General features: G+C 45.5%; 1 protein-coding gene across 22 annotated transcripts in view; it reads right to left on the bottom strand.

The window, feature by feature from the left end:
- The window catches only part of MYO18A (myosin XVIIIA), a 778205-nt gene that overhangs the window by 244309 nt on the left and 507185 nt on the right, over positions 1–26711 (bottom strand). For all 22 annotated transcript variants that reach the window (XM_086955115.1, XM_086955123.1, XM_086955114.1 and 19 more), the window contains 6 exons: positions 26397–26525; positions 13895–14038; positions 8958–9047; positions 6286–6405; positions 3989–4100; positions 547–674 (listed from right to left, as the gene is read on the bottom strand). In XM_086955115.1, the coding sequence (XP_086811241.1) occupies positions 547–674; positions 3989–4100; positions 6286–6405; positions 8958–9047; positions 13895–14038; positions 26397–26525 (723 nt within the window). The remainder of the gene's footprint in view (positions 1–546; positions 675–3988; positions 4101–6285; positions 6406–8957; positions 9048–13894; positions 14039–26396; positions 26526–26711) is intronic.

Below are 26711 nucleotides of genomic sequence, written 5' to 3'. Positions count from 1 at the left end.
GAGGGGCAGGCACTTTGCCAATATAACTTTTGTCAGGCACTTAGAGAGTTCAACATTGAGCTCTTCAGGAAGCTTCATTCACGCACGGAAGAGAAGCAAGCCTCCGTAGTTAAAGACTGCAAAGCAGGCAGGCCCACAGAAGGCATGTGTAATCTCCAAACTGATTTTGATATTCAACTTTCAAGAATGTTCTACTAATGATAAGAATAAAAGAAACATTTAAAAAGTGAACATGTAGTCTTCAAGTTTGAGAAAGATACATCTAGCGCTTCTATGTGATACTCAATGAAGATAGATGTTTGGGCTGATAGTTCCCATTAGATTTGCTACACATTTAATCCACAGAGTACAGCCAAAGAGACAATCTAACAATACCACTGACCACGACTCCAGGCTTCCACTATGAGTACTCATTAGCCACTCGTAGGCCGGGACAATAAATGATGACTTCGTCTGCAGACCCCAATGTTTCGGTGGGTCAAAAGGCAAGAAATATGTTCCACAGCTGTAATGAGTATTACTAATCTGTATTGTTGAATGACTTACCCTTCGCTCTAGCTGCCGTTTGCTCTGCTGCTCCACCTCCAACTTGTCTTCGAAGTCCTGCTGAAGGCGTTTTTTCGTGAAGTCGATCTCACGCAGAGAACGTTCGTACTTAAGGCGCCACTCCCCTCCTAAGGACCAGCGCAGAAAACAAAAACTGCAGTCAGTCCTTGTACATATGTTGCCAGCTCCCACCACAACTCCAGTTGAAAATAATTACCAGTTATTACCAGATGCATAAATTACCTGATCGCAGCACAGCCCTGCCAGCAAAGAACATCAGCTACCATCTCCACCCTGCATGCAAATGGTTGCTTTGCGCAAAAACGGTAGGGGAAAAACTATTTGCCCCATTGACGTTCAAGTGTGTGATTATAAGAAACACACAATGCTAGTTACCCCTACAACACTAACATCAAGCAACTATCCCTTACTAATACAAACTCATAAGTAAACTACAGTACCATCAATTAACCATCCAAACATCTACTACACCTCACCAGCATATAACCACCACTTACTACCACTACTCTACCGACAAATATCCACCAGTTAACGTCATAACCATGCTGGAAGTAACTCTGGGTACCACAACACCACTAGGCATACTAACCACATTCTAATAACAATCACACATGCAAACAAAATCACATGTTATAACCATTGCCCCACTGGGAATAATACACACATTAGAATAATAACTACAACAGAAAACAATCAACAGTTTTTACATATGCCCACCACAGACCAAAAGTATTCTTGGAATATGGCAGAAAACTTGCTGTACACCTTATACCATCACCATGCATATTTACTAATAGGTTATGAAAAATGAATTCCTACTGAAATCCTATACTGCAGCACAATGGTGACTGACTTTTGTGTTGAATGTTTATTTTGTGTAGAGGATAAATAATATTTGTTGATTTTACTTCAGATATTTCTGAGCAGGATTGCACAGCTTTTGGCAAAAAATGGTGGGCAGAATTATTTCAAGTTCTGCACTGAAAACCATTGGGGCTTATTTGGATCCTGGGAGGCTGGATTCCGTTTCACCAGGACAGCGAAGAGATGTACTGTGGTGCCCTGGCAGACTACATCCTATATATTAGAGATTGTCGTCACTTGCCTGGTACAGATCTCTGTGCCTTCGGAGAAGCCATCATCACCATGGCGGTCCCCCTGAAGATATTGAGGCTTTGCTGTTCATGCGCCATTTTCAATGTACCCGCACAACAACGTTTTTTTTTTTACAATCACAAACTCCCAAAGCAGAAGTTTGTATTTGTAAAACAAATGTCCCTGATATGCTATAAGTTTGGTCCCTGCGTGTAGGGTCATTTGATGTTTTCCTCTTTGGGTCAGCGAGACTTTCCCTGGTGATCCCAAAAAGGAAAAACACGTCAGTGTCTGCCCTGAACAGGCAGATTGTCAGATGTACTTTAATTGATGCTCCAATATCTGTGGGGTCGTCACTCCCATCTGAGCCATTGGAGGCTCCACCGGCAGAAACTGACTGTTAATCCTGACTCTTAATTGAGTGGATGAACCAGGGGATTGGTCTATAGTGTCCTCCACCATGGTTGGGAGTACTAGGCCGCCACACACTAAATAAATTATTTTTAATGTCAAAATAGTTCCACAATTAAGCTACGTTTTATATAACACAATGCATTTATAGAGCATGTGCTTCTTTAAACACAAGAGCTCGTGGTTCTTTACAAATAAAAAAAACTGTTTTAACTCAAATTCAGAACTCATTTTTTAAAGACAAGAGTGCAGAATTAATGTTTACTATTTTTTTTTATTACGCTGACATTTTAAAACAAATAGTGGGCAGAGTATTAAAATCGAGCATGTAAAATTCTTTCAAAAGTCACATGGTGAATCGTTAAAAATAAAAGTGCAGAATTATTTAAAATACTGCATAGACATATGAAAATGCTCTGAGTTCTAAAGAATCTACGTGCAAAAGTATCTTTAGAAGTATGTGCAATAAAAACGAGTTGGGTCATTCTTGAAAAATAAATATTCCTAACTTGACAAAGATTAATGAGTCATACTTCTTAAATGCCATGGCAACTTAGAAGAAAGTGAATGCAGAGGTATTTCCTATATTAGTTCTGATCTGTGTGCAAATATACATGTGGAAATTCTTTAAAATTGGACTGTGTGTAATTCTTTTTGATGTTGTGTGTTCAAGGTCTTGATCACACTGTGCACAATTGTTTAAAAAGAAGGATACACATGTCTTTAAATGGAGCAATTATTAATAAACTATTGTGACTGTGCGATTGTAGAAAAAAGGTTTGCAATGTGAACAATTATTTTAATAAGACATGGCAGAGAATTCCGAATGAAAAAGTGTTCTCAATTCTCTAGACATAGATGTAAAGAATGATTAATAAATCGTGTTGCAAACCCTCTTAAAATGATTCTGCAGCAATATTTAAAAATAAATCAGGCACAGTTCTTAAGGGAACAGTGTCAGAATTAGATTATGAACTGCATACTTCATGAGTATTAAGAATACTTCAAAAATGTGAGGGCAGAATTCTGCACAATTGGAGCACAAAATTCTATCACAATAATTGTTCAGAATTATTGACAAAGAAGTATGCACATTGTTTTAAACATTAGTGTGGCAGGGTTATTTCGTTTAAAAGAGCACAGTTTGGGCCTACATTGTACAGAATGCCAATGGAAGTAAATATCACAATACAAATGAGGTTGTTTGTTTAACCTGCTTAAATATTATATATGATTTTCAGCCATTTCAGTATCATGCTAGTGATAGGCCCTGCTGTTACACAGAGTGCATCTGCCCTCCTCCACGGCTGCAGCCAGTCCTGGCAGCCTTCAAAGCAAGAAGACAGCATAGAGGCAATAACAAGCATTTGCAATGCAATAGGTCTCACATTTGCAACAGTTTAAGCTATTGGCATTGTAAATGACAATGCCTTTTATTTAGCTGTTTTGATAATTAACACATACATAAAAGGCATTGTCATTTACAATGCCAATAGATCAAACTCTTATAAATGTGATTCTTTTCATTTTAAAGAAGCAGCCACGATTGACCGGGGCTACTTGGAACGTGAAAACGCGCATGGCCCGCTGAATGTTGCAGGAATGCATGTCGTGCCTGCAGTAGGAGAAACTCATTAAAGAAAATAGTGCGTACAGACTAAATAAGACACACTGTGTAACAACAGAAGTAAAGCGGCCAGTCCTCATGGGTGGTTACAAATGAAGACAAGGTGGGACTTACAAGCCTATTAACGAATCAGAAGCCAACATTTACAAAGGACCATGACACAAGCCAATGAAAAATATGGGCAGATAGTGGGCAGAGCTTCAAGTCTATACTTGAATACAGGATGCCTCGCAGAGCAGCGCAAAAGCTGCCTCGGCTCGACCTAAAAATGAGCGGCCCAGGGCGCACCTGTATCATCGTCGTCCATCTCGCCATTGAGCTCTGATGCACGAATCAGACGGGCCTCCATCACTTCCATCTCCATAGAGTCCATCTTCTTCACCAGAGCATCATGCTTGGCCTAAACAAAAGGCATATTTGTTAATTTGTAAAAGGCATATTTGATCATTTGTAAGGTGCACTAACCCCTTAAATCTCTGGGTGCATAGGCATCCTCACTAGGTATAATTCAGAAATGCTACTCCTCTTTATCACGTAGTCTCATATTCAGGGTCAAATGTGATTTATGTTTGGAATATTACACTTTGTGTTACTTACTTTGCAAGAGGGCCCCTTTCAGTGCAAACATAGCTCAACTATTCTTCATCGTAGTGAATTTAGACTGAAAATCTGTTGAGACTTCCAAGATTTAAAGGAGTATTTGAGGCAAAACTGAAAGTCCAGGCTGCTGGATGTGGCGTGGCAGGATGGGGGCCAGGAAGGAAAGTAGCCTTTTCCCAGGTGATATTAATCACTCAAACTAAGAAGAAGGGCACATATGGGCAGACCACATCAATGATGCACGTCTTCTCCATATATACCTGATGCTATCTAGAAAGCTTTAAACAGGTCAACTGAGAGATTATAGTGCCTAGTCTAGAAAAACTTTACATTAAGCTTGTTTATCCAGCAAATCTTTACTTCTACTATCTGTGGCGTGGATCTCTATTCCTGTCAGTGAAGATTCTATAAAACAGTCTTGTTCCTTATATTCAACATTATATTGTAATTGTAATTATATAGCGCTTACCACCCTCGACTAGGCGTCAATGCGCATTTCAGCAAGTAACACGCCACTCCAGAACCCAAAAAGATGGTGGATTAGTATAGGCAAATTTGAGTTAATTTGAGCGGTGGCCATGCGAGTCTGTTAATTGGATTGAAAAGGATAATGAGGGGATAGAAGAAAGAAGAGTCTAGAAAGTGTTTATTGGGAGATCATAGTAGTAAGATGAGGCTTGGGATGAGTATGAAGAGAGATGGAGGAAGGCAGAGTCTCTATAAAAGGATTAGGGAGATCATAGTAGTAAAGTGAGTTTTAGGATGAGTCAAAGGAGGGCTAGGTGAGGGAAGAATTTACAAGGGTTGTTTGGGTGGTCATAGTATTAAAATGAGGTTTGGGGTGATCTAGGGGGGGATAGGGGAGGGAAGATTCTAGAAAGGGTTAGTTTGGAGATCATAGTAGTAGCATGAGGTATGGGACGAGTCTGAATGTGGAGGAAGAGGATATATTAAGAGAAATATAGGGTAGTGTATTGGAGAGAGTCCATATTGTTTTACAGAAGGAGTAAAGTAATGAATATATAGATACATAAGTACATATTACACATTTTTATACCAAGCAATACACATATCTAGATACATACATATAATCAAATTAAATGTTAATATGCACAGGAATATGCTGTACATTTGTGTTTGAGTACAGTGGTTATGTAGGAAAGAGCCAACTAGTCATCTGAAGATACGATAATCTGTCAATTTTATTTTTGGGGTAATGAATTCCATAGTTTGGCTTTCTGAACAGAGAAGGATGTGCCACCTATGTTTTTTTCTTGTATGTTGGGATTTTCAGGCAAGGTGCCAATCTGGGGCATAGGTTTCTTTGTTGAATGAATGTATTTGGTGATTTTATTCCTGAGGAAAAGTGGTCCTGTTTCATAAATTGCTTTGTGGGTGATACAAAGCAGCTTAAATGTGGATCTTCTGGCAACTGGGGACCAATGTAGGGTCCGCAAGGCAGGAGAGATGTGGGCTTGTGGCTTTACATGTAGGAGTAGTCTGGAAGCAGACATTAAGTAACAGGCTTATCTTGTAAGACTAAAGTCATAATCATGAAGGGATGTCACAGTCTGCACATAAAGGGCGTACACTTGAAACACACTGTGACAGCACTGGATGAAGTTGGAGGCAGTCACCACAACACTAAACTAAAGAAACCAAAAATCCTTTTAGTGCTAAAACATCTTCCAAAACAAAATGGAATTAGTAAAACACAGCATTAGAAACAAATTTGAAAATGACAAGATTAAAAATTATGCAAATGTTCCTAATAGAATTGGTCTGACAACGAGTGGCCAGTGGAGCTTTCAAAGAGACAATCCTGCATGGTCCAAAAATGGTGGCTGCCATTTAGTGAGCCGACAGCATTGGGCCAGCCTGACATTGATACCAACTCAGAAACAACAACTCAAGGAACACTGGCCTTAGAAAATGAACATCCATCAGGGATGATGGGGTGTGAGAGAGTCGAAGTAGTGTCTCACCTGCAGATCCTTCATGTCCTTCTCAACCCGAAGCCTCTCTGACGTCTCTGTCTCAAGGAGCTGAGAGGCCGACTCCCCAGTGTTCCTCTCATCTGTGAGTTCCGAATTCAGTTCCGTAATCTGAGGCAGAAGGCAAGAGGGTCAGATACTCACCTTCATGTTCAATACAAGAAACATCAGGAAAAGGAAACAATCTAGGCTTTGCACTCTGGCCCTTGGACAGCATACCTGGACCCATCTTACAAACAGGTCACACTTTCCTTGTTTAGGCCAAGGAACACCTTCATTGTAATAGGACTCATTGTCCCTGGTTGCCTACCATGGGCACCCAGGCACAATGCACCCTATTACAATGGTTGTCTGCCCCAGGGTAGAGCATTCAGTGAAATATGGAGCAGCAGCTTCAAAGCCGCTCTGTGTTTCCCTGTGCAAGCGGCAACCCACCCGCACTCCCAAAAGGGGATCGAGATCCCCCTTCAAGCGGCTGCAGCGAGTGACTGCACCCACCAACAATGGGGTGTCTTGGGGGATTTCCATGCGACCCTCTTTATGAGGTCTGCGCTAAGGGTGTGCACCCACAGTATGTCACATTTTTGTGGCACACTGAGAATGCATTTCCTAACGCCATGTTTGCCTCTGCACCCGTGTCTGTTGTACAGCGTGGGCACAAAGGCAAAGTGTTTCCCTCATTTGCATGGGGCCACACCCGATGCAAATGAGGGAACTCCCTCTAAAGATAGTGCTGATAGCGTCAGCTCCATCAGTAGTACATAAGGGCTGAACAAGCATCTGTGGCCCCTTCTGTAAAACCAGTGACCTCGGTCACCCACATTTCGCTGTACACTGTAGGCCACTGCAATTTATCAAATGATAGAGAGAGATTGTGTTGTGTGACATCTACATGGGGTGTGTGCAAAAACAGGAAGGTGCGCCAGACATACAGCAAGAGACATAGGAAGGAACATTTTGTGTTTCTTCGGGTGCTGTAGTTAAACCATGGACCCGAACTGAGGACACCAGCTGGGGGCCGAGGTTTGCCCTTTGGTATTCCTAGCATGGCACTTACTACCCCTGGCATCAAAGATCCTGAAGGCAGGGAAGGAAGAAAAGGTAAGTTGGGCTTTAGCAGCAGTGTTTCTACCATGCCCTCACCCTAATCCATTAGCAGCACACAGGAGAATGATGAGAGGCTACAGGCAGGATGAAGGGTGAGCAAGCAGGATCTCACTTGCTTTTGACAGAGGATAGATACACGTGTGAGGGAAGAAAGGTCACCGAGCTCTTCTAGGAGCCAACGAAAGGTCATATCTGCAAGATGTTCTACGTTTTGTCTGAATGAGGGGACAGAGATTGGAATGTGTGGTCCGAGGGATTAGAACTGCGGCACATGTGGTTTAAGGGAGGAGCTGCAACACACATGGTCTGAATGGGAGGAGCTGGAGTATGACACGTGATCTTGAAGGATGGCCATAGACACATGTAGCTGGGAAGAAGGGAGCCTTGACGTGTGTGTTTTTGTGGGCATACTTAAATGTGTGCAGCCTTGTGTGCGGAGCTTGGCACAGGTGGCCTAAAAGAGAGGGGGGGGGGGGGTGTAGCACATACAGATTTGGGCAAAAGTGCAGCCGCACACCAGATCTGCAAGAGGAGTGCAGTGGCAAACATGGATTGAGGGGGAGCTCTGACATATAATCTGAGAGGCAACACATATGGACTGAAGGAGTGTAGCTGTAACATGAGGCTAAAAAAGGGAGCTGTCTGGGAGAAAAGAACTGTAACCTTGTCTGGTGGCTTTTAAAATACATAATTTCCAAAGTTTAATCCAGCTTCGCAAGGTCCTCTCACAGCATCCTTTATCACAAGCTGTCTGTCTTGAGAACCTCTGACAGGACTGGAAATCTGGCACTGCAAGTACAGCTTCTTTTACGATATGCTGGGAGGGCTGTATGGATGTATTTGAACACTTCTCATCAAAGCGCAAAAGTACCCTTTAAGTGCCATCTATAACATATCAGCATACGGTGTGTCTTCTTTACTCTCTGAGTAACTCACTATGTATATATTTATACCCAATAGAAATATGAAATATTATATTATAGGCTAACTTCAGCAAAAAAATTATATCTTGCAGTAAAATAGTACAAAGAATTTGCAAAATAGGTTCAGTAAAATAGTACAAAGAAATTGCAAAACAGGTTAGTGACATTTAAGTCATACCCATTATCAATTGTCTAGCAATTGTGCAGTGAGAATCAATTTAATAAAGCGCTGCTTAAGACAATATGAGTTAACTATGCTTTACACATACGAGTGACTGTGTTTGTACTTCTTGAAAGACAGCCAAAAAAGAAATGGACAAATGGTGAAATAAACATTCTATGGTGGTTTAAACCAGGGGTGTCCGACATATGCCCAGGTGGCCTAGATTCAGGACAGATTTTCGGGATATCCACTTAACGCTCCTTTACATACAATGATTCTAAATGGAGCTCCTTTACATAGTCAGTGGTTAACTAGAACATCTGGAATGGATCCTATCCGCCTGATCTTACATTGAACATACTTGGGTTAAAAGGATAGATTTGAACTAACACTTGGATCCCAATTCAAGGCATCAACGATCCCTTGCGACAAAGCACAATGGATGGTCATGTTCACCACGGGTTACTTACCCTGCTCTCCAGCCGGTCGGTGCCTAGTCGCAGTTCATTGCGCTCCTTCTCCACCTTCTCCAGCTTGCTCTTGAGCTGCTGAATCTCTTCCTGCAAAGAGGGTGCAAGAGGTTAGGTGTCAGGTCCTGTGCTTCACAAGCGTCGGCTTCTCGCCCCTGCCTGCCCTCACTCAATCCAGGAATAGTAGATGGGCAGCTTTTATAAGCACAATTCTGATCCTTGCACACCGAGGACGCCTCATGGCCAGGCTTTCTGGGTCACACTGTCCCACCATACCAGACCGGGGGTCATTCAATGGGAGAGGATAGAAGGTCCCACTGCACAGCACATCATATTCCATCTCCTGTGTATGCGATGCTAGGATAATATGAAAGCCATTGCAATTCAGCATTGAGAAGGAATAAAGAGCCCCAAGACACCGCTGGCACAGACTACCCCACATATAGTTCTACCGAGGCTCAATCAAGCGGGGATCAGGCAGGCCACTCTTCAAGACAGACAAAGGTTGGAGGGATTGACTTGAGAGTTGTTTTTCCAAAGTATCTCCGGCGCCTCTGTCACCCACATCTTTCTACAGCATCTGTTTTACTACACTCCTGTCACAACCAGTGTCAATGTATCTGCTACCAACACTCTGTACAGCCACTCAGCATTGTTCCACCCCATGCCTGCAAAACCTTGTTCTTCTGCAAGCTCCCACATTGTCAATGGCGCCCTTTATCCTTCATCAGTCTCTGCTGCTCACCATTGAATTGCCAACTTCAATGACTGACTCGTCACTGCACAGTCTGGAAGTCTCTTGTTGCACTCAGACAATGCCAAGTTTGAGAAGTGGGATCCGCTTGTATTCTGTCTTCTTCAGGATGTGTGGTGTCTCCACATGACTGAGGGATGCCAGGGGCGTGCAGTGACCTACCTCCTCCGTTCCCAGTGACCACAAGTGGAAGGCAGCAAGGGGGTACCCACGGCTGAGTGACTTGAATGTAAAGGTTTGAGGAGGAAGTCCCAAACCTAGTCTCTGCTCTCCGGAGCCAGCAGACAAATCTAGGGTGCAGTTCAGTCAGAAATTATTAGAGGTGGCCTTCAGCTGTACTGCATCCAACCTGAGGAATATATTCTACATTTCCTAAACTGAGCTAATGGCTCTCCCGGTACGGAGTGTGCTACAAATTGATAGAAGCTTTGTTTTTGCAGACAGAGGATCGACGAGAAGGAAACCACAGAACAATATATGCTTCTATTGATATTAAAAAGTGCCACTAATAAAAAAAATTTAAAAAATTGTGTTCATGGAAAAGATCAACATAGTATCCTATAATTGCAAGTAAGTTGACCAATTACTTAACATCATCACAAATAATCATGTGGCACTGAAAGATTAAGAAGTGAGGTTAGTGATCATTTTAATGTAGAGAACGACTTTGTCAACAGCAAGCCAACATTTCAATATTTTTACCAAAACAAATGCTACACCTTAAGTCAAGTCGTAAGGCAATTGTTAATGGCCAATAGAATCATAGGTCGGCCAGTGTTTGGAGTGGAACACTTTCCCAACAGACCTTCATGACACATGGTCAATAGTGACTTAACCTCAACCAAAATTGACGGTGGAGTCTCAATGAAAGCAGAATGAGTGGTGAGGCACGCCTACAATTTTGAGTTGTAAAAAATAATGGGATTTTTTTTGTTTTTGAATGGTGGCACTTACTGCCAATGTATTGCCAATACTAAAAATTGACTAGTGTACATAAACCTACTGTTAAAAAGTCTACAGCGAACAGATGATGTCGCAAGACACTTTGGCTCTAATTCTAGGTTGTCATTTATTTATTTTTTTCATGTATTCTGGGAGTTATAGTTTTGATTCAATTCATTTTGACCAACTGGACTATTACACCTGATAAAAATGAGCTGTAAAAGGGAAGCTTGCGGCTGAAAAATGGTGGCCTGGTGAAAAGGAACAATTGCAACACCGCTGGTGCAAAACAAAACCACTGCAAACTCAATGGCGCAACTACCTGCTCGGTAGCTCCCAGTGTTATGCCGGAAATGGGTCCCAAACATATAGTTCTGTCAAATCATCTCACTCTTAATCATTGAAGAAACTGAATCTCAGCTTAACTGATGTGCCTCAATGCTAGCCTGGCTCTACTCTCGCTCTTCTATACTGAGATGCTCAAATATATCTGGTACAAAAGGGGGTGGTGATGGACGGAGCATCTGAATCAATCAAACACTCACATCCAGTCAAAAGATCTGGGTTTAATCCATCACCGTTCTTTAGCCCACTCTGCCACCCCAGTTCAGACATGGCTATATGCAAATCAGTCTGACCCTGTGCCTCATGGGAACAGTCCAGCCCGAACTGCCAAGCCATGTCTTCCCTGGACCGGAAACAAGTTTCTGAGGACCGGTTTCTGGCATTCCAGCCGTCTTCAGCCCGGCTTGCTTGAATCCAGTGGCAAAGTGAGCAAGGGACTCACGTCTGAGCATACCCTGCCACACTTATGGCGGCCAAAAGCGGTACAAAAGGGGGTGGTGATGGACGGAGCATCTGAATCAATCAAACACTCACACCCAGTCAAAAGATCTGGGTTTAACCTTTCACCATTCTTTAGCCCACTCTGCCACCCCAGTTCAGACATGGCTATATGCAAATAAGTCTGACCCTGTGCCTCATAGGAACAGTCCAGCCCGAACTGCTAAGCCATGTCTTCCCTGGACCAGAAACAAGCTTCCGAGGACCGGTTTCTGGCATTCCAGCCGTCTTCAGCCCAGCTTGCTTGAATCCAGTGGCAAAGTGAGCAAGGGACTCACGTCTGAGTATACCCTGCCACACTTATGGCGGCCAAAAGCGGTACAAAAGGGGGTGGTGATGGACGGAGCATCTGAATCAATCAAACACTCACACCCAGTCAAAAGATCTGAGTTTAATCCATCACCATTCTTTAGCCCACTCTGCCATCCCAGTTCAGACATGGCCATATGCAAATCAGTCTGACCCTGTGCCTCATGGGAACAGTCCAGCCCGAACTGCCAAGCCATGTCTTCCCTGGACCAGAAACAAGCTTCCGAGGACCAGTTTCTGGCACTGTCTGAACTGGGGTGGCAGAGTGGGCTAAAGAACGGTGATGGATTAAACCCAGATCTTTTGACTGGGTGTGAGTGTTTGATTGATTCAGATGCTCCGTCCATCCCCACCACCCCCTTTTGTACCACCCCCCTTTTGTACCGCAAATATATCTGGAGCAAAATGATTTCTAATTTGTTTCTGCATAAACAGAGAAGCGGTTGACTTCGGCCAACTCGAGTCACTACTTGGCACCTGCACTGCTTCTGGGCCGTGGATATATAAATAATAAATTCCTGCCAATAAATCCTACCACAAACAGCTCTCGGAAAAAATGCACAAATAAAATGCTAGTAATTAACCCTGCGACCCCTGCTCTTGAAATCTAAGATGTGCTGGAGAGAGATTACCAACTTGACAGGCCTCACACAAGAGGATGGAGCTCGAACAGCCAGGACGGAGGCGGGCGCTGTGCTCATAAACCTCTCATCTCTAAATTCAGGGAATGTTTGATCACTCCCAAAAGGGCTCTGTTTGAAGCATCCGCCACTCACCAGCAAGCCTGGCTCCCAAACTGCACTCAGGTAAGGAGGGGACTGGGGAATCTCAGCATGTCCTGCAAAGTATTAAATGTCCCCTTTTCTCTCTTCACGCTCCACATAAAATAAAGTCTCTCCGCTCCTGGGACTGGCCTCAGTCATTAAACAGGAAAGTAACAGGGGCTTTAGACCAAATCCATCGCTCACAGTTTAGACAGAGTTGGAGGATGCAATCCTTGACTTACTCCTGAGAACTTGAAATGTGTAAGAAATCTACCAAGTCCGACCTCACAACAGTGAAGGACGTGACGTCTGAAGCGTACCTCCATCTCAGGCCCATCATGAACAGCGGCAGCCTGTTGGAGCAGGTCCACAGCCCTTTAGGCCGCAATACTCCTGGACACTGCGTTACATACGTGTAGCAACAGACAAACAGCATTGATATTTTCAAGAATCCAAACCTCTTTAGCTATACGCTACCAATCAGAAAGGACTAAAGAGGGAACTGATTCAAGAGTTGTTGGCCTGAGAAGAATTTCAAGTTGGATTGCCTGCAATAACAGAACCCCCACATTTACAGCTCTCGGATAATCCCACACGTTTGGAGAGGGCTATTTCATATTGACATAGTGACAGAAAGTGTCATGTGCTAAAACAGAGTCACTTTCTTGTAAAAGTAGTGCTCCAGCAAGGAATTCATCTCAGATGGACAGCTCTTCGCCTGCCAGTGGGGAGAATAGTCATGAATGGTTCATGAGAAGTGAATTTCACAAGGATCCTGAGTCACCAAAGTGTTTGACCTGCAACAGTAACAATCCTCTGTGAATCTTGGCATACTGCCAACTCAAACTACTCCTTGCCATTGGAAATGGCACAAAGCCCTCTCCGGTGGCATGGATGATGGACATCTATGGTCATGAAATAGACACTTCCCTACAGAAGTATTGGAGTGCTGTCTGTAGCAAGGACACTCCCGCATAGGATGCCTCTTGGTGTTTCGGCTTGTTACTCATGTCCCCCATGGAGGGCTTCCTGGGGTCGCCCGCCAGAGCATGGCAGGTTTCATGAGTCCGAGAGGGACAGAGACAGGAAAGAGAAATCTGTAATGGGTCACTGCTGTGAGAGCATCAGAGGGAGGCACTGTAAGAGAAGGAAAGTTACACACCTGCAGCAGCATAGATACATTATACAAAGCATGAATCACCCCCCACATTTGGGGATACACGTGCCGGATCGGTGTGCATTCACACCAGAGAGTGCTGCACGCCGACACCCCCAGCAGCGCCACGTGCCTCCCTCCGCCCACCAGCGCCGGATGGCGTACGTACGTCCTTGCCCCGGATCTGGTCCTCGGTCAGCTGCACCTCGATGAGGGGGCGCACGGTGGTGAAGAGCTTCCACCAGGGCCAGTCCTTCACCCCCTTGTTCTTCTTGATGTTCTTCTGCACGCAGCGGATCGCCAGGTGCTGGATCTGAGGAGGCAACAGAGAGAGGAGAGGGGTGAGTCTTGCTGCGAGATGGAGCCGGAGCCAGCTCTCCATACATGGGGAGAGAGAGGGAGAGGAGGAGGGGGAGAGCAGGCCTGGCAGCCGCACGCACTCCTACACGGGCTGGCATCGCAGGCGCTGCGAAGACGCACGCAGGCGCATTCTAAAGCTGGCACTGCGAGGCGCACCCGGGACCGCCCCAGCCGCGCGCGGGGTTGGGGGGTGCATTAACGGAGGCCTCGCCGTGCCGGTCAAGGGGTCGAGGGCTGCTGCAAAGGACGTTATCGAGCCCATAAAAGACATCCGGTCCAACCGTTAAAGGGCCCTGAACTGCTCATAAAACAGGTGTCAATCACCCCCATAAAAAACCTCTGCCTCGCCACACACACACCTCATCATGCTGCTGAAAGGGACTTACAGGGTCCGCAAAATGAGCCACGCGCTCTCCACTCACCGGTCTTTATGGGCTGAAGCGGGGGTCGTGCCTTAGTATCTGACCGGACTTCACCTGCCGATAAAGGGGCGCCTGTCTGGGGCCCCCCTTATTACGTCTACATGGCATTCTATGGGGTATTTTTTAATGACTATAGTTTTTCAAACGACAAGTGGAAAGGCCGAATGTTTGAGCCCTATTGAAGAAATGCCTGGTGCATTCTGGGTAATGTATGAGGTTGTCATGACTACAGCGCTGCACTCCGCCGGAACTTTCTCCATTATATGCCTGCAGGTGAGGGGATGCTGGCACATACTCAGGCTGGGCCCGAGCAGGCTGCTGTTCGGTTTGTCTGTTAGGGTCAAAAAGAGCACCAGACTCGTGCGCAAAAGCAGCACAAACTCCACAGCACACACAGCTTAAATCACACATACAACAGGTACAGCACTTCATCAACAATTCCAACTGCCCAGCTGTAAACACAGACACAAACCCCAGTGTTTATTGAAGTACTGGAAGGAAATCACCAGTGCAAGCTTCTCACACACACCGTTGAAATCACACATACAACAGGTACAGCACTGTATCAACAATTCAAACTCCATGGCCTCCACGCCCTCCTTTCCCCTCCCACCAGTTACCGAGGGGAGGGCTTCAGTGCACGATTCTCTGAAACTTAACAGCACAAGTAGCACAGAGTCAGTGCAAGCTTCTCACACACACCGTTGAAATCACACATACAACAGGTACAGCACTGTCTCAACTATTCAAACTCCATGGCCTCCACGCCCTCCTTTCCCCTCCCACCAGTTACCGAGGGGAGGGCGTCAGTGCATGATTCTCTGAAACTTAACAGCACAAGTAGCACAGTCAGTGCAAGCTTCTCACGCACACCGTTGAAATCACACATACAACAGGTACAGCACTGCATTAACATTTCAAACTCCATGACCTCCACGCCCTCCTTTCCTCTCCCACCAGTTACCGAGGGGAGGGCGTCAGTGCATGATTCTCTGAAACAAAACACCACAAGTAGCACAGAGTCAGTGCAAGCTTCTCACGCACACCGTTGAAATCACACATACAACAGGTACAGCACTGTCTCAACTATTCAAACTCCATGACCTCCATGCCCTCTTTTCCCCTCCCACCAGTTACCGAGGGGAGGGCGTCAGTGCATGATTCTCTGAAACAAAACACCACAAGTAGCACAGAGAGTCAGTGCAAGCTTCTCACACACATAAAGAACGGGTACAGGTGGGCAGCAGGCATGCAATGTTCCTCAAAACACACAGCATCAGTGCAAGTTTCCCTCGCACACAGAACATACAGGGCATAGGCAGTCAGTACAAGCTTCCTTTCACATACACAAAGGTCACAGCACGGACAAAAGCTGAAGAACCACCACCCCTCCTTACTTACAAGTTGTTTGGCAAGAGGAACAGAACAAATATCCTTCGTACACGAGTAAGATCCTGCCCATGCACAATTATTGGAAGCTTTACTTAGGCACTAAACAGGTGCAACAAAGGCAGCATGAGTGCAAGCTTCCCTCATACACAATAATGAACATGAAGAGCAGCAGTGCAAGCTTCACTCAAGCACACAACACATCCAGCTGCTCTAGTATCATGCCAACAGCTCTAGAGTGCAGGTCTCCATTATACACAGAGAGAGAACTAACAGGCATAACACAGGCAGCCTGCCAGCAGCGGAACCCGTGCAAGCTTGGCTCACTCTCACAGATGAGGGGGTAGTACAAGGGTTTAACCTGCACACTTTACTCACAAACACAAGAATAGCACAATCAACAGTAGTAAAAGCTTCAACAAGCAACCAGTAGGACACAGCAGTAGCAGAGCTAGCTTTCATCACACAGAGGAAAGGACAGCAGTGGGGATTGGGCGGGCCAACAGTGTGAGATTTCTCACACCCAAGTCAAGGGCAGAGACACAATCATAACCAACTAAAAGGGGCGACGTGTGGCAGCAGTGCAAACTTCCCTCATTCGCAATACAGATACAAGCAGGGCACACACCGTCATTCACAGAAAAAGAATAGCATAAGCAGAGGTAGAAGAAAGGCACTCTCCCCTCATACAAAGAACAGGTGTAGCAAGAGCGGCCGCAGTATAATCTCTCGTACACCAATTGGTAGAGTCTGGGCAGCAGAAACAGTGTACGCTTCCCTCACACACAGTACACACTCAGCTTGGACAAAAGGGTATACTTTCCTCTTTCTGGGCTCCCAGTTAACTTCATGGGGAGATACAGGGGTCGGAATGAATGTTTCCGTCCAGTATCTCTCTGGGACCTGACAAGGACCCCACAAGTTGTTTCCTAGGAATATGGAATAATACACAAACCAGCAATACAGGATCCAGTTTTGCATGTCTCCCCCCTGCTGGGAGAAATAACATGGGCAAATTTGTTATGGGGGCTTTTTCTTTTGCCTGGTTGTGGGAGAGTGGGGCAGAGGTAGTAGCAAGGTGAGGGTGGAGGGAGCAAGAGCTCTTTTTAGATCTCTCCTGCTACAACACATGCAGAGCATGCTCTCGCGCTTGCGAGGGATATTGTATGCAACAAAGAGTTTGAAGCCCACCCACTGCTTAGCATTTACATTTGTTGGCTTCTTTGTCACTCTTATTTGCTGCCTTTTAATTGGCCAGCAAGTGCTAGCTTCACTTCCTCTTCTTTTGGCTGGAGCATGGATGGCCAAGAAGCGATTGCTTCAACTTGATTGCTTTCCTTCCGCTGATCGTGCTGAGATTGAGGGACTACTTTTATTTTGTATTCTTCCCTGTTGTCCTTGTTGAACTTTTTGCCATTTGTAGCTATGTTTTTCTCTGCCCCACACACTTCAAAGAATCCCTTTTCTCCTTTGAAACGGATGTTTATTGTGACAACAGATGTCACCTGCTTCCAAATGTATTTTCACTACGAGATGGACATGGCGCAATTGCTTTCTTTATGTGATAGAATTTGTTTGACAAATGTCTTTTTTTCATGCATGGGCAGATTAGCTGATTTGTTTAGAATCTCAGAAGTGTTGTGCCGAGACCTAACAAGCATTGGCAAAGCCAATAGGACTTGCTTTTGCAACTACTGGCTCTTCCATTGCCTTTTGTTCATGCTGCACTGCATGAGTATTGCTGACTTTGGCATTGATTTGTAGCCATGCTGTATATCAGTGTGAATGCTGTGCAGCATGGCTAACAATATAATAATAAAAAAGGACTATGATGCATCGAAGACGCATCAAGTGCTAATACACTTAAAGAAATAATAGCCCTGGCTTCGTCAAAGCACTTTTTAAAATTAATGTTAGCCGCACTGCAAAGCATTCACGCTGCTATACAGATTGGCTACAAAACACTGGAAAAGCTAATAGCTCTCACAGACGAGACCTATTGCCTTTGCCAATGCTTGTTTCTTCAGCTGGGGGGAGCTTCTTGAACTCTCCCAGCGCAGAAGGATGAAGATGGGCAGGGCCGGCACAGTTCTCAAATGGCTCTGGGTCTGGTGTCTTTCGGGCCCGTAATTACCGGTCCAGAGTTTGAGGATTCAATAATTATGGCCTGGAGTCAGCAAAAATATGTAGTTGCCTGGAGCAGAATCCCATCCTAGGATACCGCTCAGGATAACAGATAACAAGGGGCACAATGGATACAGCATGGGATGGAGCAAGATAAGCTATTCACGCACGCCGAGCGGGTACTGGAGGAGTGGAAGTAGGGTATGCTTCCCTCATACAAAGGATTTAGAAAAGGGGGTGGTGATGAACAGAGTGTCTGAATTGAGCAGACCACTCTTACCCAGTCCAAAGATCAGGGCTTGATCCATCACCGTTATTTATCTCACTGCCCCATCCCAGCTCAGAACCTGGCTATATGCAAATCAGTCTGTCCCTGGCCCAGTGCATCATGGGAACAGGGCAGACTAAACTACCAAGCCAATTCTTCACCAGAAAGGAGACAAGCTACCGGGGACCGGTTTCTGGCATTTCCCTTTTTTGAATCCCTCATACAAAGAGCAAGCACAGCAAGGGCAGAAGCAGGGTACACTTTCCACATACAAAATACAACAAAAATCCTCAGGTCCAAGTTATCTGAACAGAAAAAGGACAGACATACACAAAGACACTACCAAAAACCTAACTGGGGGAAAGATCCCTTTAGATCGAAATCCCTCACCCACCTATGGTGGCATGCTTCATCATTTGGGATTCTCCTCCCAGAGGAAAAACCTAGTTCCTCTGAGGGCTACAACCCCCTCTCTGATACATACACAGAATGGGTACAGTATGGGCAGCAGTGTAAGCTATTCACATACACAGAACTGGTACTGCATGAGGGGCCGTAGGGTACTCTTCCCTTATGCACCTATCAGGCAGAAGAGGGGCAGCAGTAGAGTACACTGGCCCCATAAAGACTGGGCAGCAAAGCAATGTATGCTTTTCTCATACGCAAAACAGGTACAGCATGGGCAGAAGAAAGGTGCGTTCCCCTGATACAGATCAGGCACAGCGCAGGCGGAAGTAGGGTACTCTCCCCTCATACACAGACTGCTATTGCTTGGTCTGGAGCAGTATACCCTTCCGTCAGACACAGAAGAGGTAGAGTGTTAACAGTGGCAAATCTAGGCTCTTCCAGATGGCAGTTGGAGGAGCCACGGCGAGGCATGGGGTATGAAGTGATTGGCCAGGGGTGCAATAGTTTGGGCAAGTGCGGAGGCAGAGGCTTGATCTGGGATCTCTTGGGTGGTCACCCAGCAGTGTATCCAAGGGAAGAGACCTCCTCCTTAGGGAGGGCCAGCATCATGCTGTTCCCCAGGACCAGGGCATTGTCTAGTAGATCTGCCACACCCTATGAGGACTGCCGGGGTATCAGATGCAAGTAAACAATGTCCTCTAAATACCTAGGAAGCAAAGCAGGCTAGGGAAACAAACCACCAGGCTGCAGAATCCATCTCTGTCCCAGGGAGCGGAACCAGCGCGTGCCAGGAATTAGTGTAAATATCCATCTTTATCATTGTGCAAGCACACTGCGGATAGCCAGAAGAGCCCTGCCTGTAGCAGGAGTTTTATGTGATTGCAACAACTGACCATTTTAGGATAAGTTCTCAGAAGACTGAGCAGCTGCCATGGATAAGCAGTGCTGGTGTATGCGAGAAATAGTCATGGGTGCACAGAAATATCTGTAGGGATGAGCGTGGTTGTGTTTAGGCAGCTGAGAGAAGGTATGACGCACATGTCTGACAATATATCTGTACTGTAAGGCTGCTCTGTGTGCACGTGCAAAACAAATTGGGAATGTGCTAGGTGCGTCTATAAGCGTTTGCTTAGTGTCTTCTACTAACAGTAAGGCATGATAGTGCTTTGTTCTTCTAAGCTTCACTTCCATACGATTCTGGAAAACGGTTGTGCATGATTGTTTTTTTGTTATTTTGCTGGGCTTGAACCTTCGGGCTTTCTCTCTAAATTTTACATTTAGCATAAACATCATGTGTATTAGAAGAGATATTTGTTTTTTTAGAAGCCATACCTCAAGTTGACCAATCAGCATCAACCTTAATCAATTTAGTTGACCAATCAGCATCAACCTTAATCAATTTAGTTGACCAATCAGCAGCAACTTTAACTTGGTATCGGCCTTTGCATCACCTTCAAGGAGCTAGGCCAGAGGTCTTCAAACTTTTTGATGCCGAGACCCCCTTGTAAAACCTTTTTAGGGGTAAGGACCCCCTTCTGACAAAAGTTTCTAGAAACTGGTACTCCTCATCATCATCTTTTGACAACCATAAATGCGCCTGTTAGACCTCATCACATCCATCCATCATTCATCCACCCACACTTTCACACATTCATCCATCCTTTCATCCTTCCATCCATCCATCCATCCATCCTTCATCCATCCACCCTTTCATCTTTCCATCCATACATCCATCCTTTACCCATCCACCCTTCCATCCATCCACCCATCATTCATCCACCCACCTTTTCACACATCCATCCATCCATCCATGCAACCTTTTATCCATCCATACATCCATCCACCCTTTCATCCTCCCATTCATACATCTATCCATCATCCATCCACCCTTTCATCCATCCACCCACCCACCCTTTCATCCATCCATCCACCCATCATTTATCCCCCCACCTTTTCACACATCCATCCATGTATCATTCATCCATGCAATCTTTTATCCATCCATACATCCGTTCTTCATCCACCCACCCTTTCATCCATCCATCCACCCATCATTCATCCCCCCACCTTTTCACACATCCATCCATGCATCATTCATCCATGCAACCTTTTATCCATCCATACATCCATCCATCCTTCATCCGTCCACCCTTTCATCCTTCCTTCGTCCACCCTTTCATCCTTCCTTCCATCCATCCACCCTTTCATCCATCCATCCATCCTTCATCCGTCCACCCTTTCATCCTTACATCCATACATCTATCCTTCATCCATCTATCCTTCACCCATCCAACCTTTCATCCTTACATCCATACATCCATCCTTCATCCATCCATCCATCCACCCTTTCATCCTTCCATCCATACATCCATCCTTTACCCATCCACCCTTCCATCCATCCACCATCATTCATCCACCCATCTTTTCACACATCCATCCATCCATCATTCATCCATGCAACCTTTTATCCATCCATACATCCTTCATCCAGCTACCCTTTCATCATTCCTTCCATCCACCCTTTCATCCATCCATCCTTTCATCCATCCACCATTTCATCCATCCACCCTTTCATCCACCCATTCATCATTCATCCACCCACCTTTTCACACATCCATCCATCCTTCATCCTTACATCCATCCATCCACCCATCATTCAGTCAGTCAGTCAAAGAAACTTTATTCGGTTATTTAAAACCATAAAAGCAAAACAAAGTATACAAAACAATTTTTTAAAAATTCAATTCAACATATATGGAAAGACATTACTACACCTTCATAAAAACACAAAAGAATTTTTGTTTAAAATTAGTGACTATATCAGCAAGGTAAAATGGTGACCAACAAGGTTGTACAAGTGTCAAGTTTGGTTGTTAGGGATCGCAGCCATTCTTAATTTGTTTTGTCTGGCAGCTGCAGCTGCAGATGCACCCATCATTCATTCACCCACCTTTTCTGTGCCTTTCTCATGGGGGAGGGAGGGGGGTCAGTATCTCTCTGCGTGTTTTTCCTTCTTTCCCGATCATGGGAGGGCATCTCTGTGCCTCCCTGCTGGTGGGACCCACAGTTCCAGGCGCACAATATCCATTGACCTCAAAGGGCAGGCTACACTACAGCCTGCTCCCCCAGCCCCCCTCCCCGACTTCCCCCAGCTCGAAACGGCTTCAGGGACACACACAGCCACACCCGAGTACTTGACAAGTCTTTTACTTGTTAATGAGGCTTCGATGTTTTTCACACCTCGGTGTGAATTAGGCCTCGCCATGAGCACCCTCATCAGCCCAAGCCAGGGACAGAATCTGCGACCCCCTTCAAAGGACTCCACGACCCCCCTGGGGGTCGCGCCCCACAGATTGAAGACCTCTGAGCTAGGCAATGTGCACTCGACCACCGCTACCACCGTGAGGTAAAGGGGCTTCGTAGTCCCGCCTAATTATTGCTATCTTAGTGTCCAGAACTCCAGGTGTGAAGGGAAAATAGGCAGTCTCACTCGTAGCTGCTTTAAACTCTCTTCAACTAACGCAATCTGGTGAAAAAGGCCAAGAACACACACACACACACCTTTTACAGCAGCATCTCTCCTTTATGCGTGTTGGGGCTCCACACTCCTTGCTTTCTGGCCTTTTCTATTTATTAGACCAATAGTGATTATTATCTTATTCACTACTGTTATAATTTTCAAGGAAGTCGACCGGCAGGGGTCCTGGAGCAGGCAGGACTCTGCGGACGACTGACGCTGGCACATTGCGCGGAGTGCGCCAGCCATCAAATGGATTATACAGGAGTGAAATCCCAGCACTAGCCTCAGGGGGTCTTTCACGCCTCAGGGCCACCCTACATGTGACACGCTGCAGCGTCACCCACACAGGTGGCCTCAGGTGCTTTAGGTTTAAGATCTACAGTGCTCAGGGATATCTGCTAACTAACCACCCTGCCATCTCAACTCTCCCATCATATCACAGACGCTAGTTTTGGAATAATGGACATAATTATTGTCATAAGGGGTTATCCGGGGTAAAATGTGGGTGCCGGCACACCAGAGGCACTTCTTTCCATTAGGGAGGACAGCAATGGCACCTGGGGGGCCGGGTGAGGGGGAGGGAACCAAAACAAAATGCTGACCCTGACATTCTAGAGATATTTTTGATATACGAGTCAACTATGGTTTTTGGCATAAGGAGGCACCAATGGCATATGGGGACCCCCAAGATAAAACACTAGCCCTCGCACAATAGAGCTACTTATTTACATAAGGGAGGCGCCCACTGCACAGTTTGGAAAAAATCGGGCCACCTACTGGGGAGCAGCTGGCTTTTGATCAAATTTAAATGGAAATTATGCTTTAAATGCACGATTCACCTCATTGTTTCATAATTAACTTGAGGAAAGAGCCTCCCATCCTCCAACAATCCCAGAAGTGGGCTCACTAGAATTCAGGGCACATATTATGCCCCACTTCACGAGCCACTATTTCAGAACCATTGTATACAAACATATTGCGGTAAATGAGCTAATGATCGGAGGGTGGGTGTCTGAGATGGCCCACGTGCATGTGTTAACTTCACATGTCTGCAATCCCTGGGACACAAGTAAATGTCTGCGCATTATACACCTATAAATTTCACTATACTTATAAATCCATACCTATGGGGAGGGAGGGAGGGTGGGAGGGAGGGAGGGAGGCAGGGAGGGAGGGAGAGAGAGAAAGAGAGAGAGTTCGTGTATACCCATGAGCAAGAGAGAGACAGACAGAAATAGTGTGAGCAATGCAATTGTTTCAGTGTGTCTGCACAATCTGTGTTGGTGTCACAGCCGGAAAGCACTGAGCTTAGCACTAAGAGGGAGCCAGTCATGGTGGCAAAATACCAAACCATACGAAAGTGTAGGTGTGCCCTGATGTAATGCCAATTTTAAAAGTATCTCTATGTGATCGCAAAATGTAGTATTGCGTAGAAAGTACATGTGTTGTGTGCTGCTGCGTGATGATATAGTGCATGCAACTGCGTGATGGCACTATCTAAGGTTTTTGATGGTGCCTATCTGTACTCATACAAAGCCACAGTGTGTGGAAGTGGGTCTCAGCGGATGCCGTCACAATAGTTTGCAGTCTGGCAGGCTATGTGTGGGTTGGGAGTACACTCTGACAGTGCTTGCTGAAACTATGCCAAGTACCGTGATTATGTCAAGGTATTCTGGCATAATGCCACGATCAGGATCAGTTTGATTTCACAATGTCATGCTCTACCACAGTATCTCTTATGGTGACGCAATGCTAGGCACTATGTTGGTGTAAGCGTAAACTGGTACAATGCTGTACACCAGCAGCCCATTAGTGGGAGCTTGAAAAACTGCACAATCTGGGACCTCTTAGCAGGAGGTGCCACAATGTCACTCTCTACCACACCATTATCTTGCACAGGCATTGAGATTTACTTTGCATAACCTTTTGAGAGTCTTGCCATAGAAGTTTGCTCTGTGACTGTTTTGTGTATGTTGGCAAAATGGTTTGTCCCTTACACGTTGTTAGACCTGGCATCCTTGGCGTGGTTTCCTCCTAACTTTTTGCCTTTAGGCCTCTTGTTTTTGCTGCCTTCATTTTTTCTGTCCATAGGACTCTGGTCACTTTACCACTGCTAACCAGTGCTAAAGTGCATGTACTCTCTACTTAAAAAATGGTGACATTGGCTTCTACCCAATTGGCATATTTAATTTACCTATAAGTCCCTAATAAAGTGCGCTACATGTGCACAGGTTCTATAAATTAAATGCTTCTAGTGGGCCTGCAGCTCTGATTGTGCCACCCGCTTAAGTCGCCCTTTAAACATGTCTCAGACCTGCCAGTGCAGAGCCTAGGTGTGCAGTTTTAAACTGCCATTTCGACCTGGCAAAATAAACCTTCTACCAGGCCCAATCCTTACTTTTTAATACATAAAGGTCACCCCTAGGGTTGGCCCTGGCAGCCCAGAGGCAGGGTGCAGTATAATTAAAAGGCGGGACATGTACTTTTAAGTTTTACATGTCCTGGTAGAGAAAATCTCTTAAATTCGTGTTTCACTACTGCAAGGCCTATCGCTCCCATAGGATAACATAGGAGTTGCCTTATTATATTTTATGAGTGTAATTTCCAAATGAGAAGAGAAAACGGGTTCATGTATGGTGTTTCTGGAATCCTAATTTAAAATATTAACTTATGGTGAAGTTGAATTTTAAATTACAATTCTGAAAATGACACTTTTAGAAAGTTGGCATTTCCTTGCCTGAGCCATTTGGTGCCTGCAAGCTGCCTCAGGTCATAGGACTGAGTGCAGTTGGACTTTGTGTATTCCACCTAAACACCCACACACAATGGGATCTTAGGTATGACTGAATGGGCCATCACTGGCAGGATGGGAGGGAGGAGCTGGACCCAGTCTCACTTGCACCTGAACAGCCTATGACCTGTCTCCACACAAAGGGCTCAACATCTCTGCACTGTCACTACAGCCAGATTGGAGCCAGGGCAGGAGGGGTGTAGGAAGTTTCACGCACTTCAAAGACACTGTCCAGAAGCTTCTCCCACCTTCCAGAACCAGGGTATCAGTATATAAAAGAAGAACATCAGACACCACAACTTCAGTACACTTCTGGACCTGTGGATACTCTGCCTGAAAGAAGGACTGCTGTGCTGCTACAAGGACTGCTACTCTGAAGCAGCTGCTGCATTGCTGTGATGACCAGTTGATTGCTGCTCTCTTGCCTGGGAAGGAAGAACTGGACCTGGAACCTATCTTGAAACCAGGATCCCTGGGTGGCTCAACGTGCTAGTCTGCTGTCCTCCAGATCTGAGCCTTTGGGACATAACAGGTTTCCCCACAGCTCCTGCACCAGTCTTCAAAGAGTTCCTGCCCCCAAGAGGTGCCTAGAACATCGGTGTGGCTCAGTGGGCTCTTAATTGAAGGTTTTGGACTCTTCGCATCTGCCAACGGGCCAGTTCACACTGCAACCACGCAGTTCACACTGCAACCACGCTGCTCTTGCCAAAAATCAGTGCTAGCAGTCTTATCTCTTCACACCGCTGCATTGACTGCCCACGAGGGACCGCCAGTGAAAGCACCCCCATCTGCGACACCCGCCCTGCTTCTCGCACAGATCACTGCCCGGGCCGATCTCTTTGCTCCTTCCAACCCCCCTCCAACACAACCAGGACTCTTGGCACAAAACCTGGATCAGTAAACTCTCAGCTGGGCTATTCTGGGACTATATTCAACCTGCGCTCTATCATGGTTGGCCTGAACTTAAAACTTTTACCCGGTCCAGCGTGACCAGTCCGCCACAGTTGGCTCTTTATGCTTTCAGGAGCTATGTTGCATTATATTCTTTAAAAATTCATAACTCCGTACTGATTGGATTTTTGTCGTTTTGGTCTTGTTTTATTTATTAAATTAGGAGTTATTTTTCTAACTTGGTGTGGTATACTTTTGGTTAAGTGCTTTCACTGTTTTACTTTTTGAAGTGCTTCACAAATACTTTACACATTGCCTCGTTGAACCGGATTCCTCTGCGCCAAGCTACCAGGGGTTTGAGCACAAGTTAATTTGGGATTTGCTTGTGCCTTACCCTGACTAGGACTGTGGTCGGTGCTTAACCAGGACTCACACCCCAGTCAACCAGTAACCTAATTTCGAACACATGTGAACAAGCAATGTGCTATCGTACATTACCTTTCTCTTTTTGAAGTGCTGTCGGGCCAGATATCCCCTACACGCCGCCTGAAAGAGGGTGATATTCCGTCGCGTCTGCACATCCCTTTGCTCCTCAAGTTTTGCAAGAGTTCCGGCTCTGAAAAATACCTGTGAAAAAAATAAAAGAAAAAAGAAAAGTTGTTAGGGAGAGCTCGAACGTCCTGGTGATCCAGTATTAGCACCTGGCGCTTCCTGGTCCCCATTCTGCTGTCCTCTTATCGCTGCACCCTTGGCTCAATCTCATTCTATGTCCTCCTGCTCCCTCTGCCTACTCTTAGTATGTGCCCCCTGCTT

This window comes from Lissotriton vulgaris, chromosome 2_1, assembly GCF_964263255.1.
Source record: "Lissotriton vulgaris chromosome 2_1, aLisVul1.2, whole genome shotgun sequence".
Classification (NCBI taxonomy): domain Eukaryota; kingdom Metazoa; phylum Chordata; class Amphibia; order Caudata; family Salamandridae; genus Lissotriton; species Lissotriton vulgaris.
This window is presented reverse-complemented; position numbering and strand designations above follow the sequence as displayed.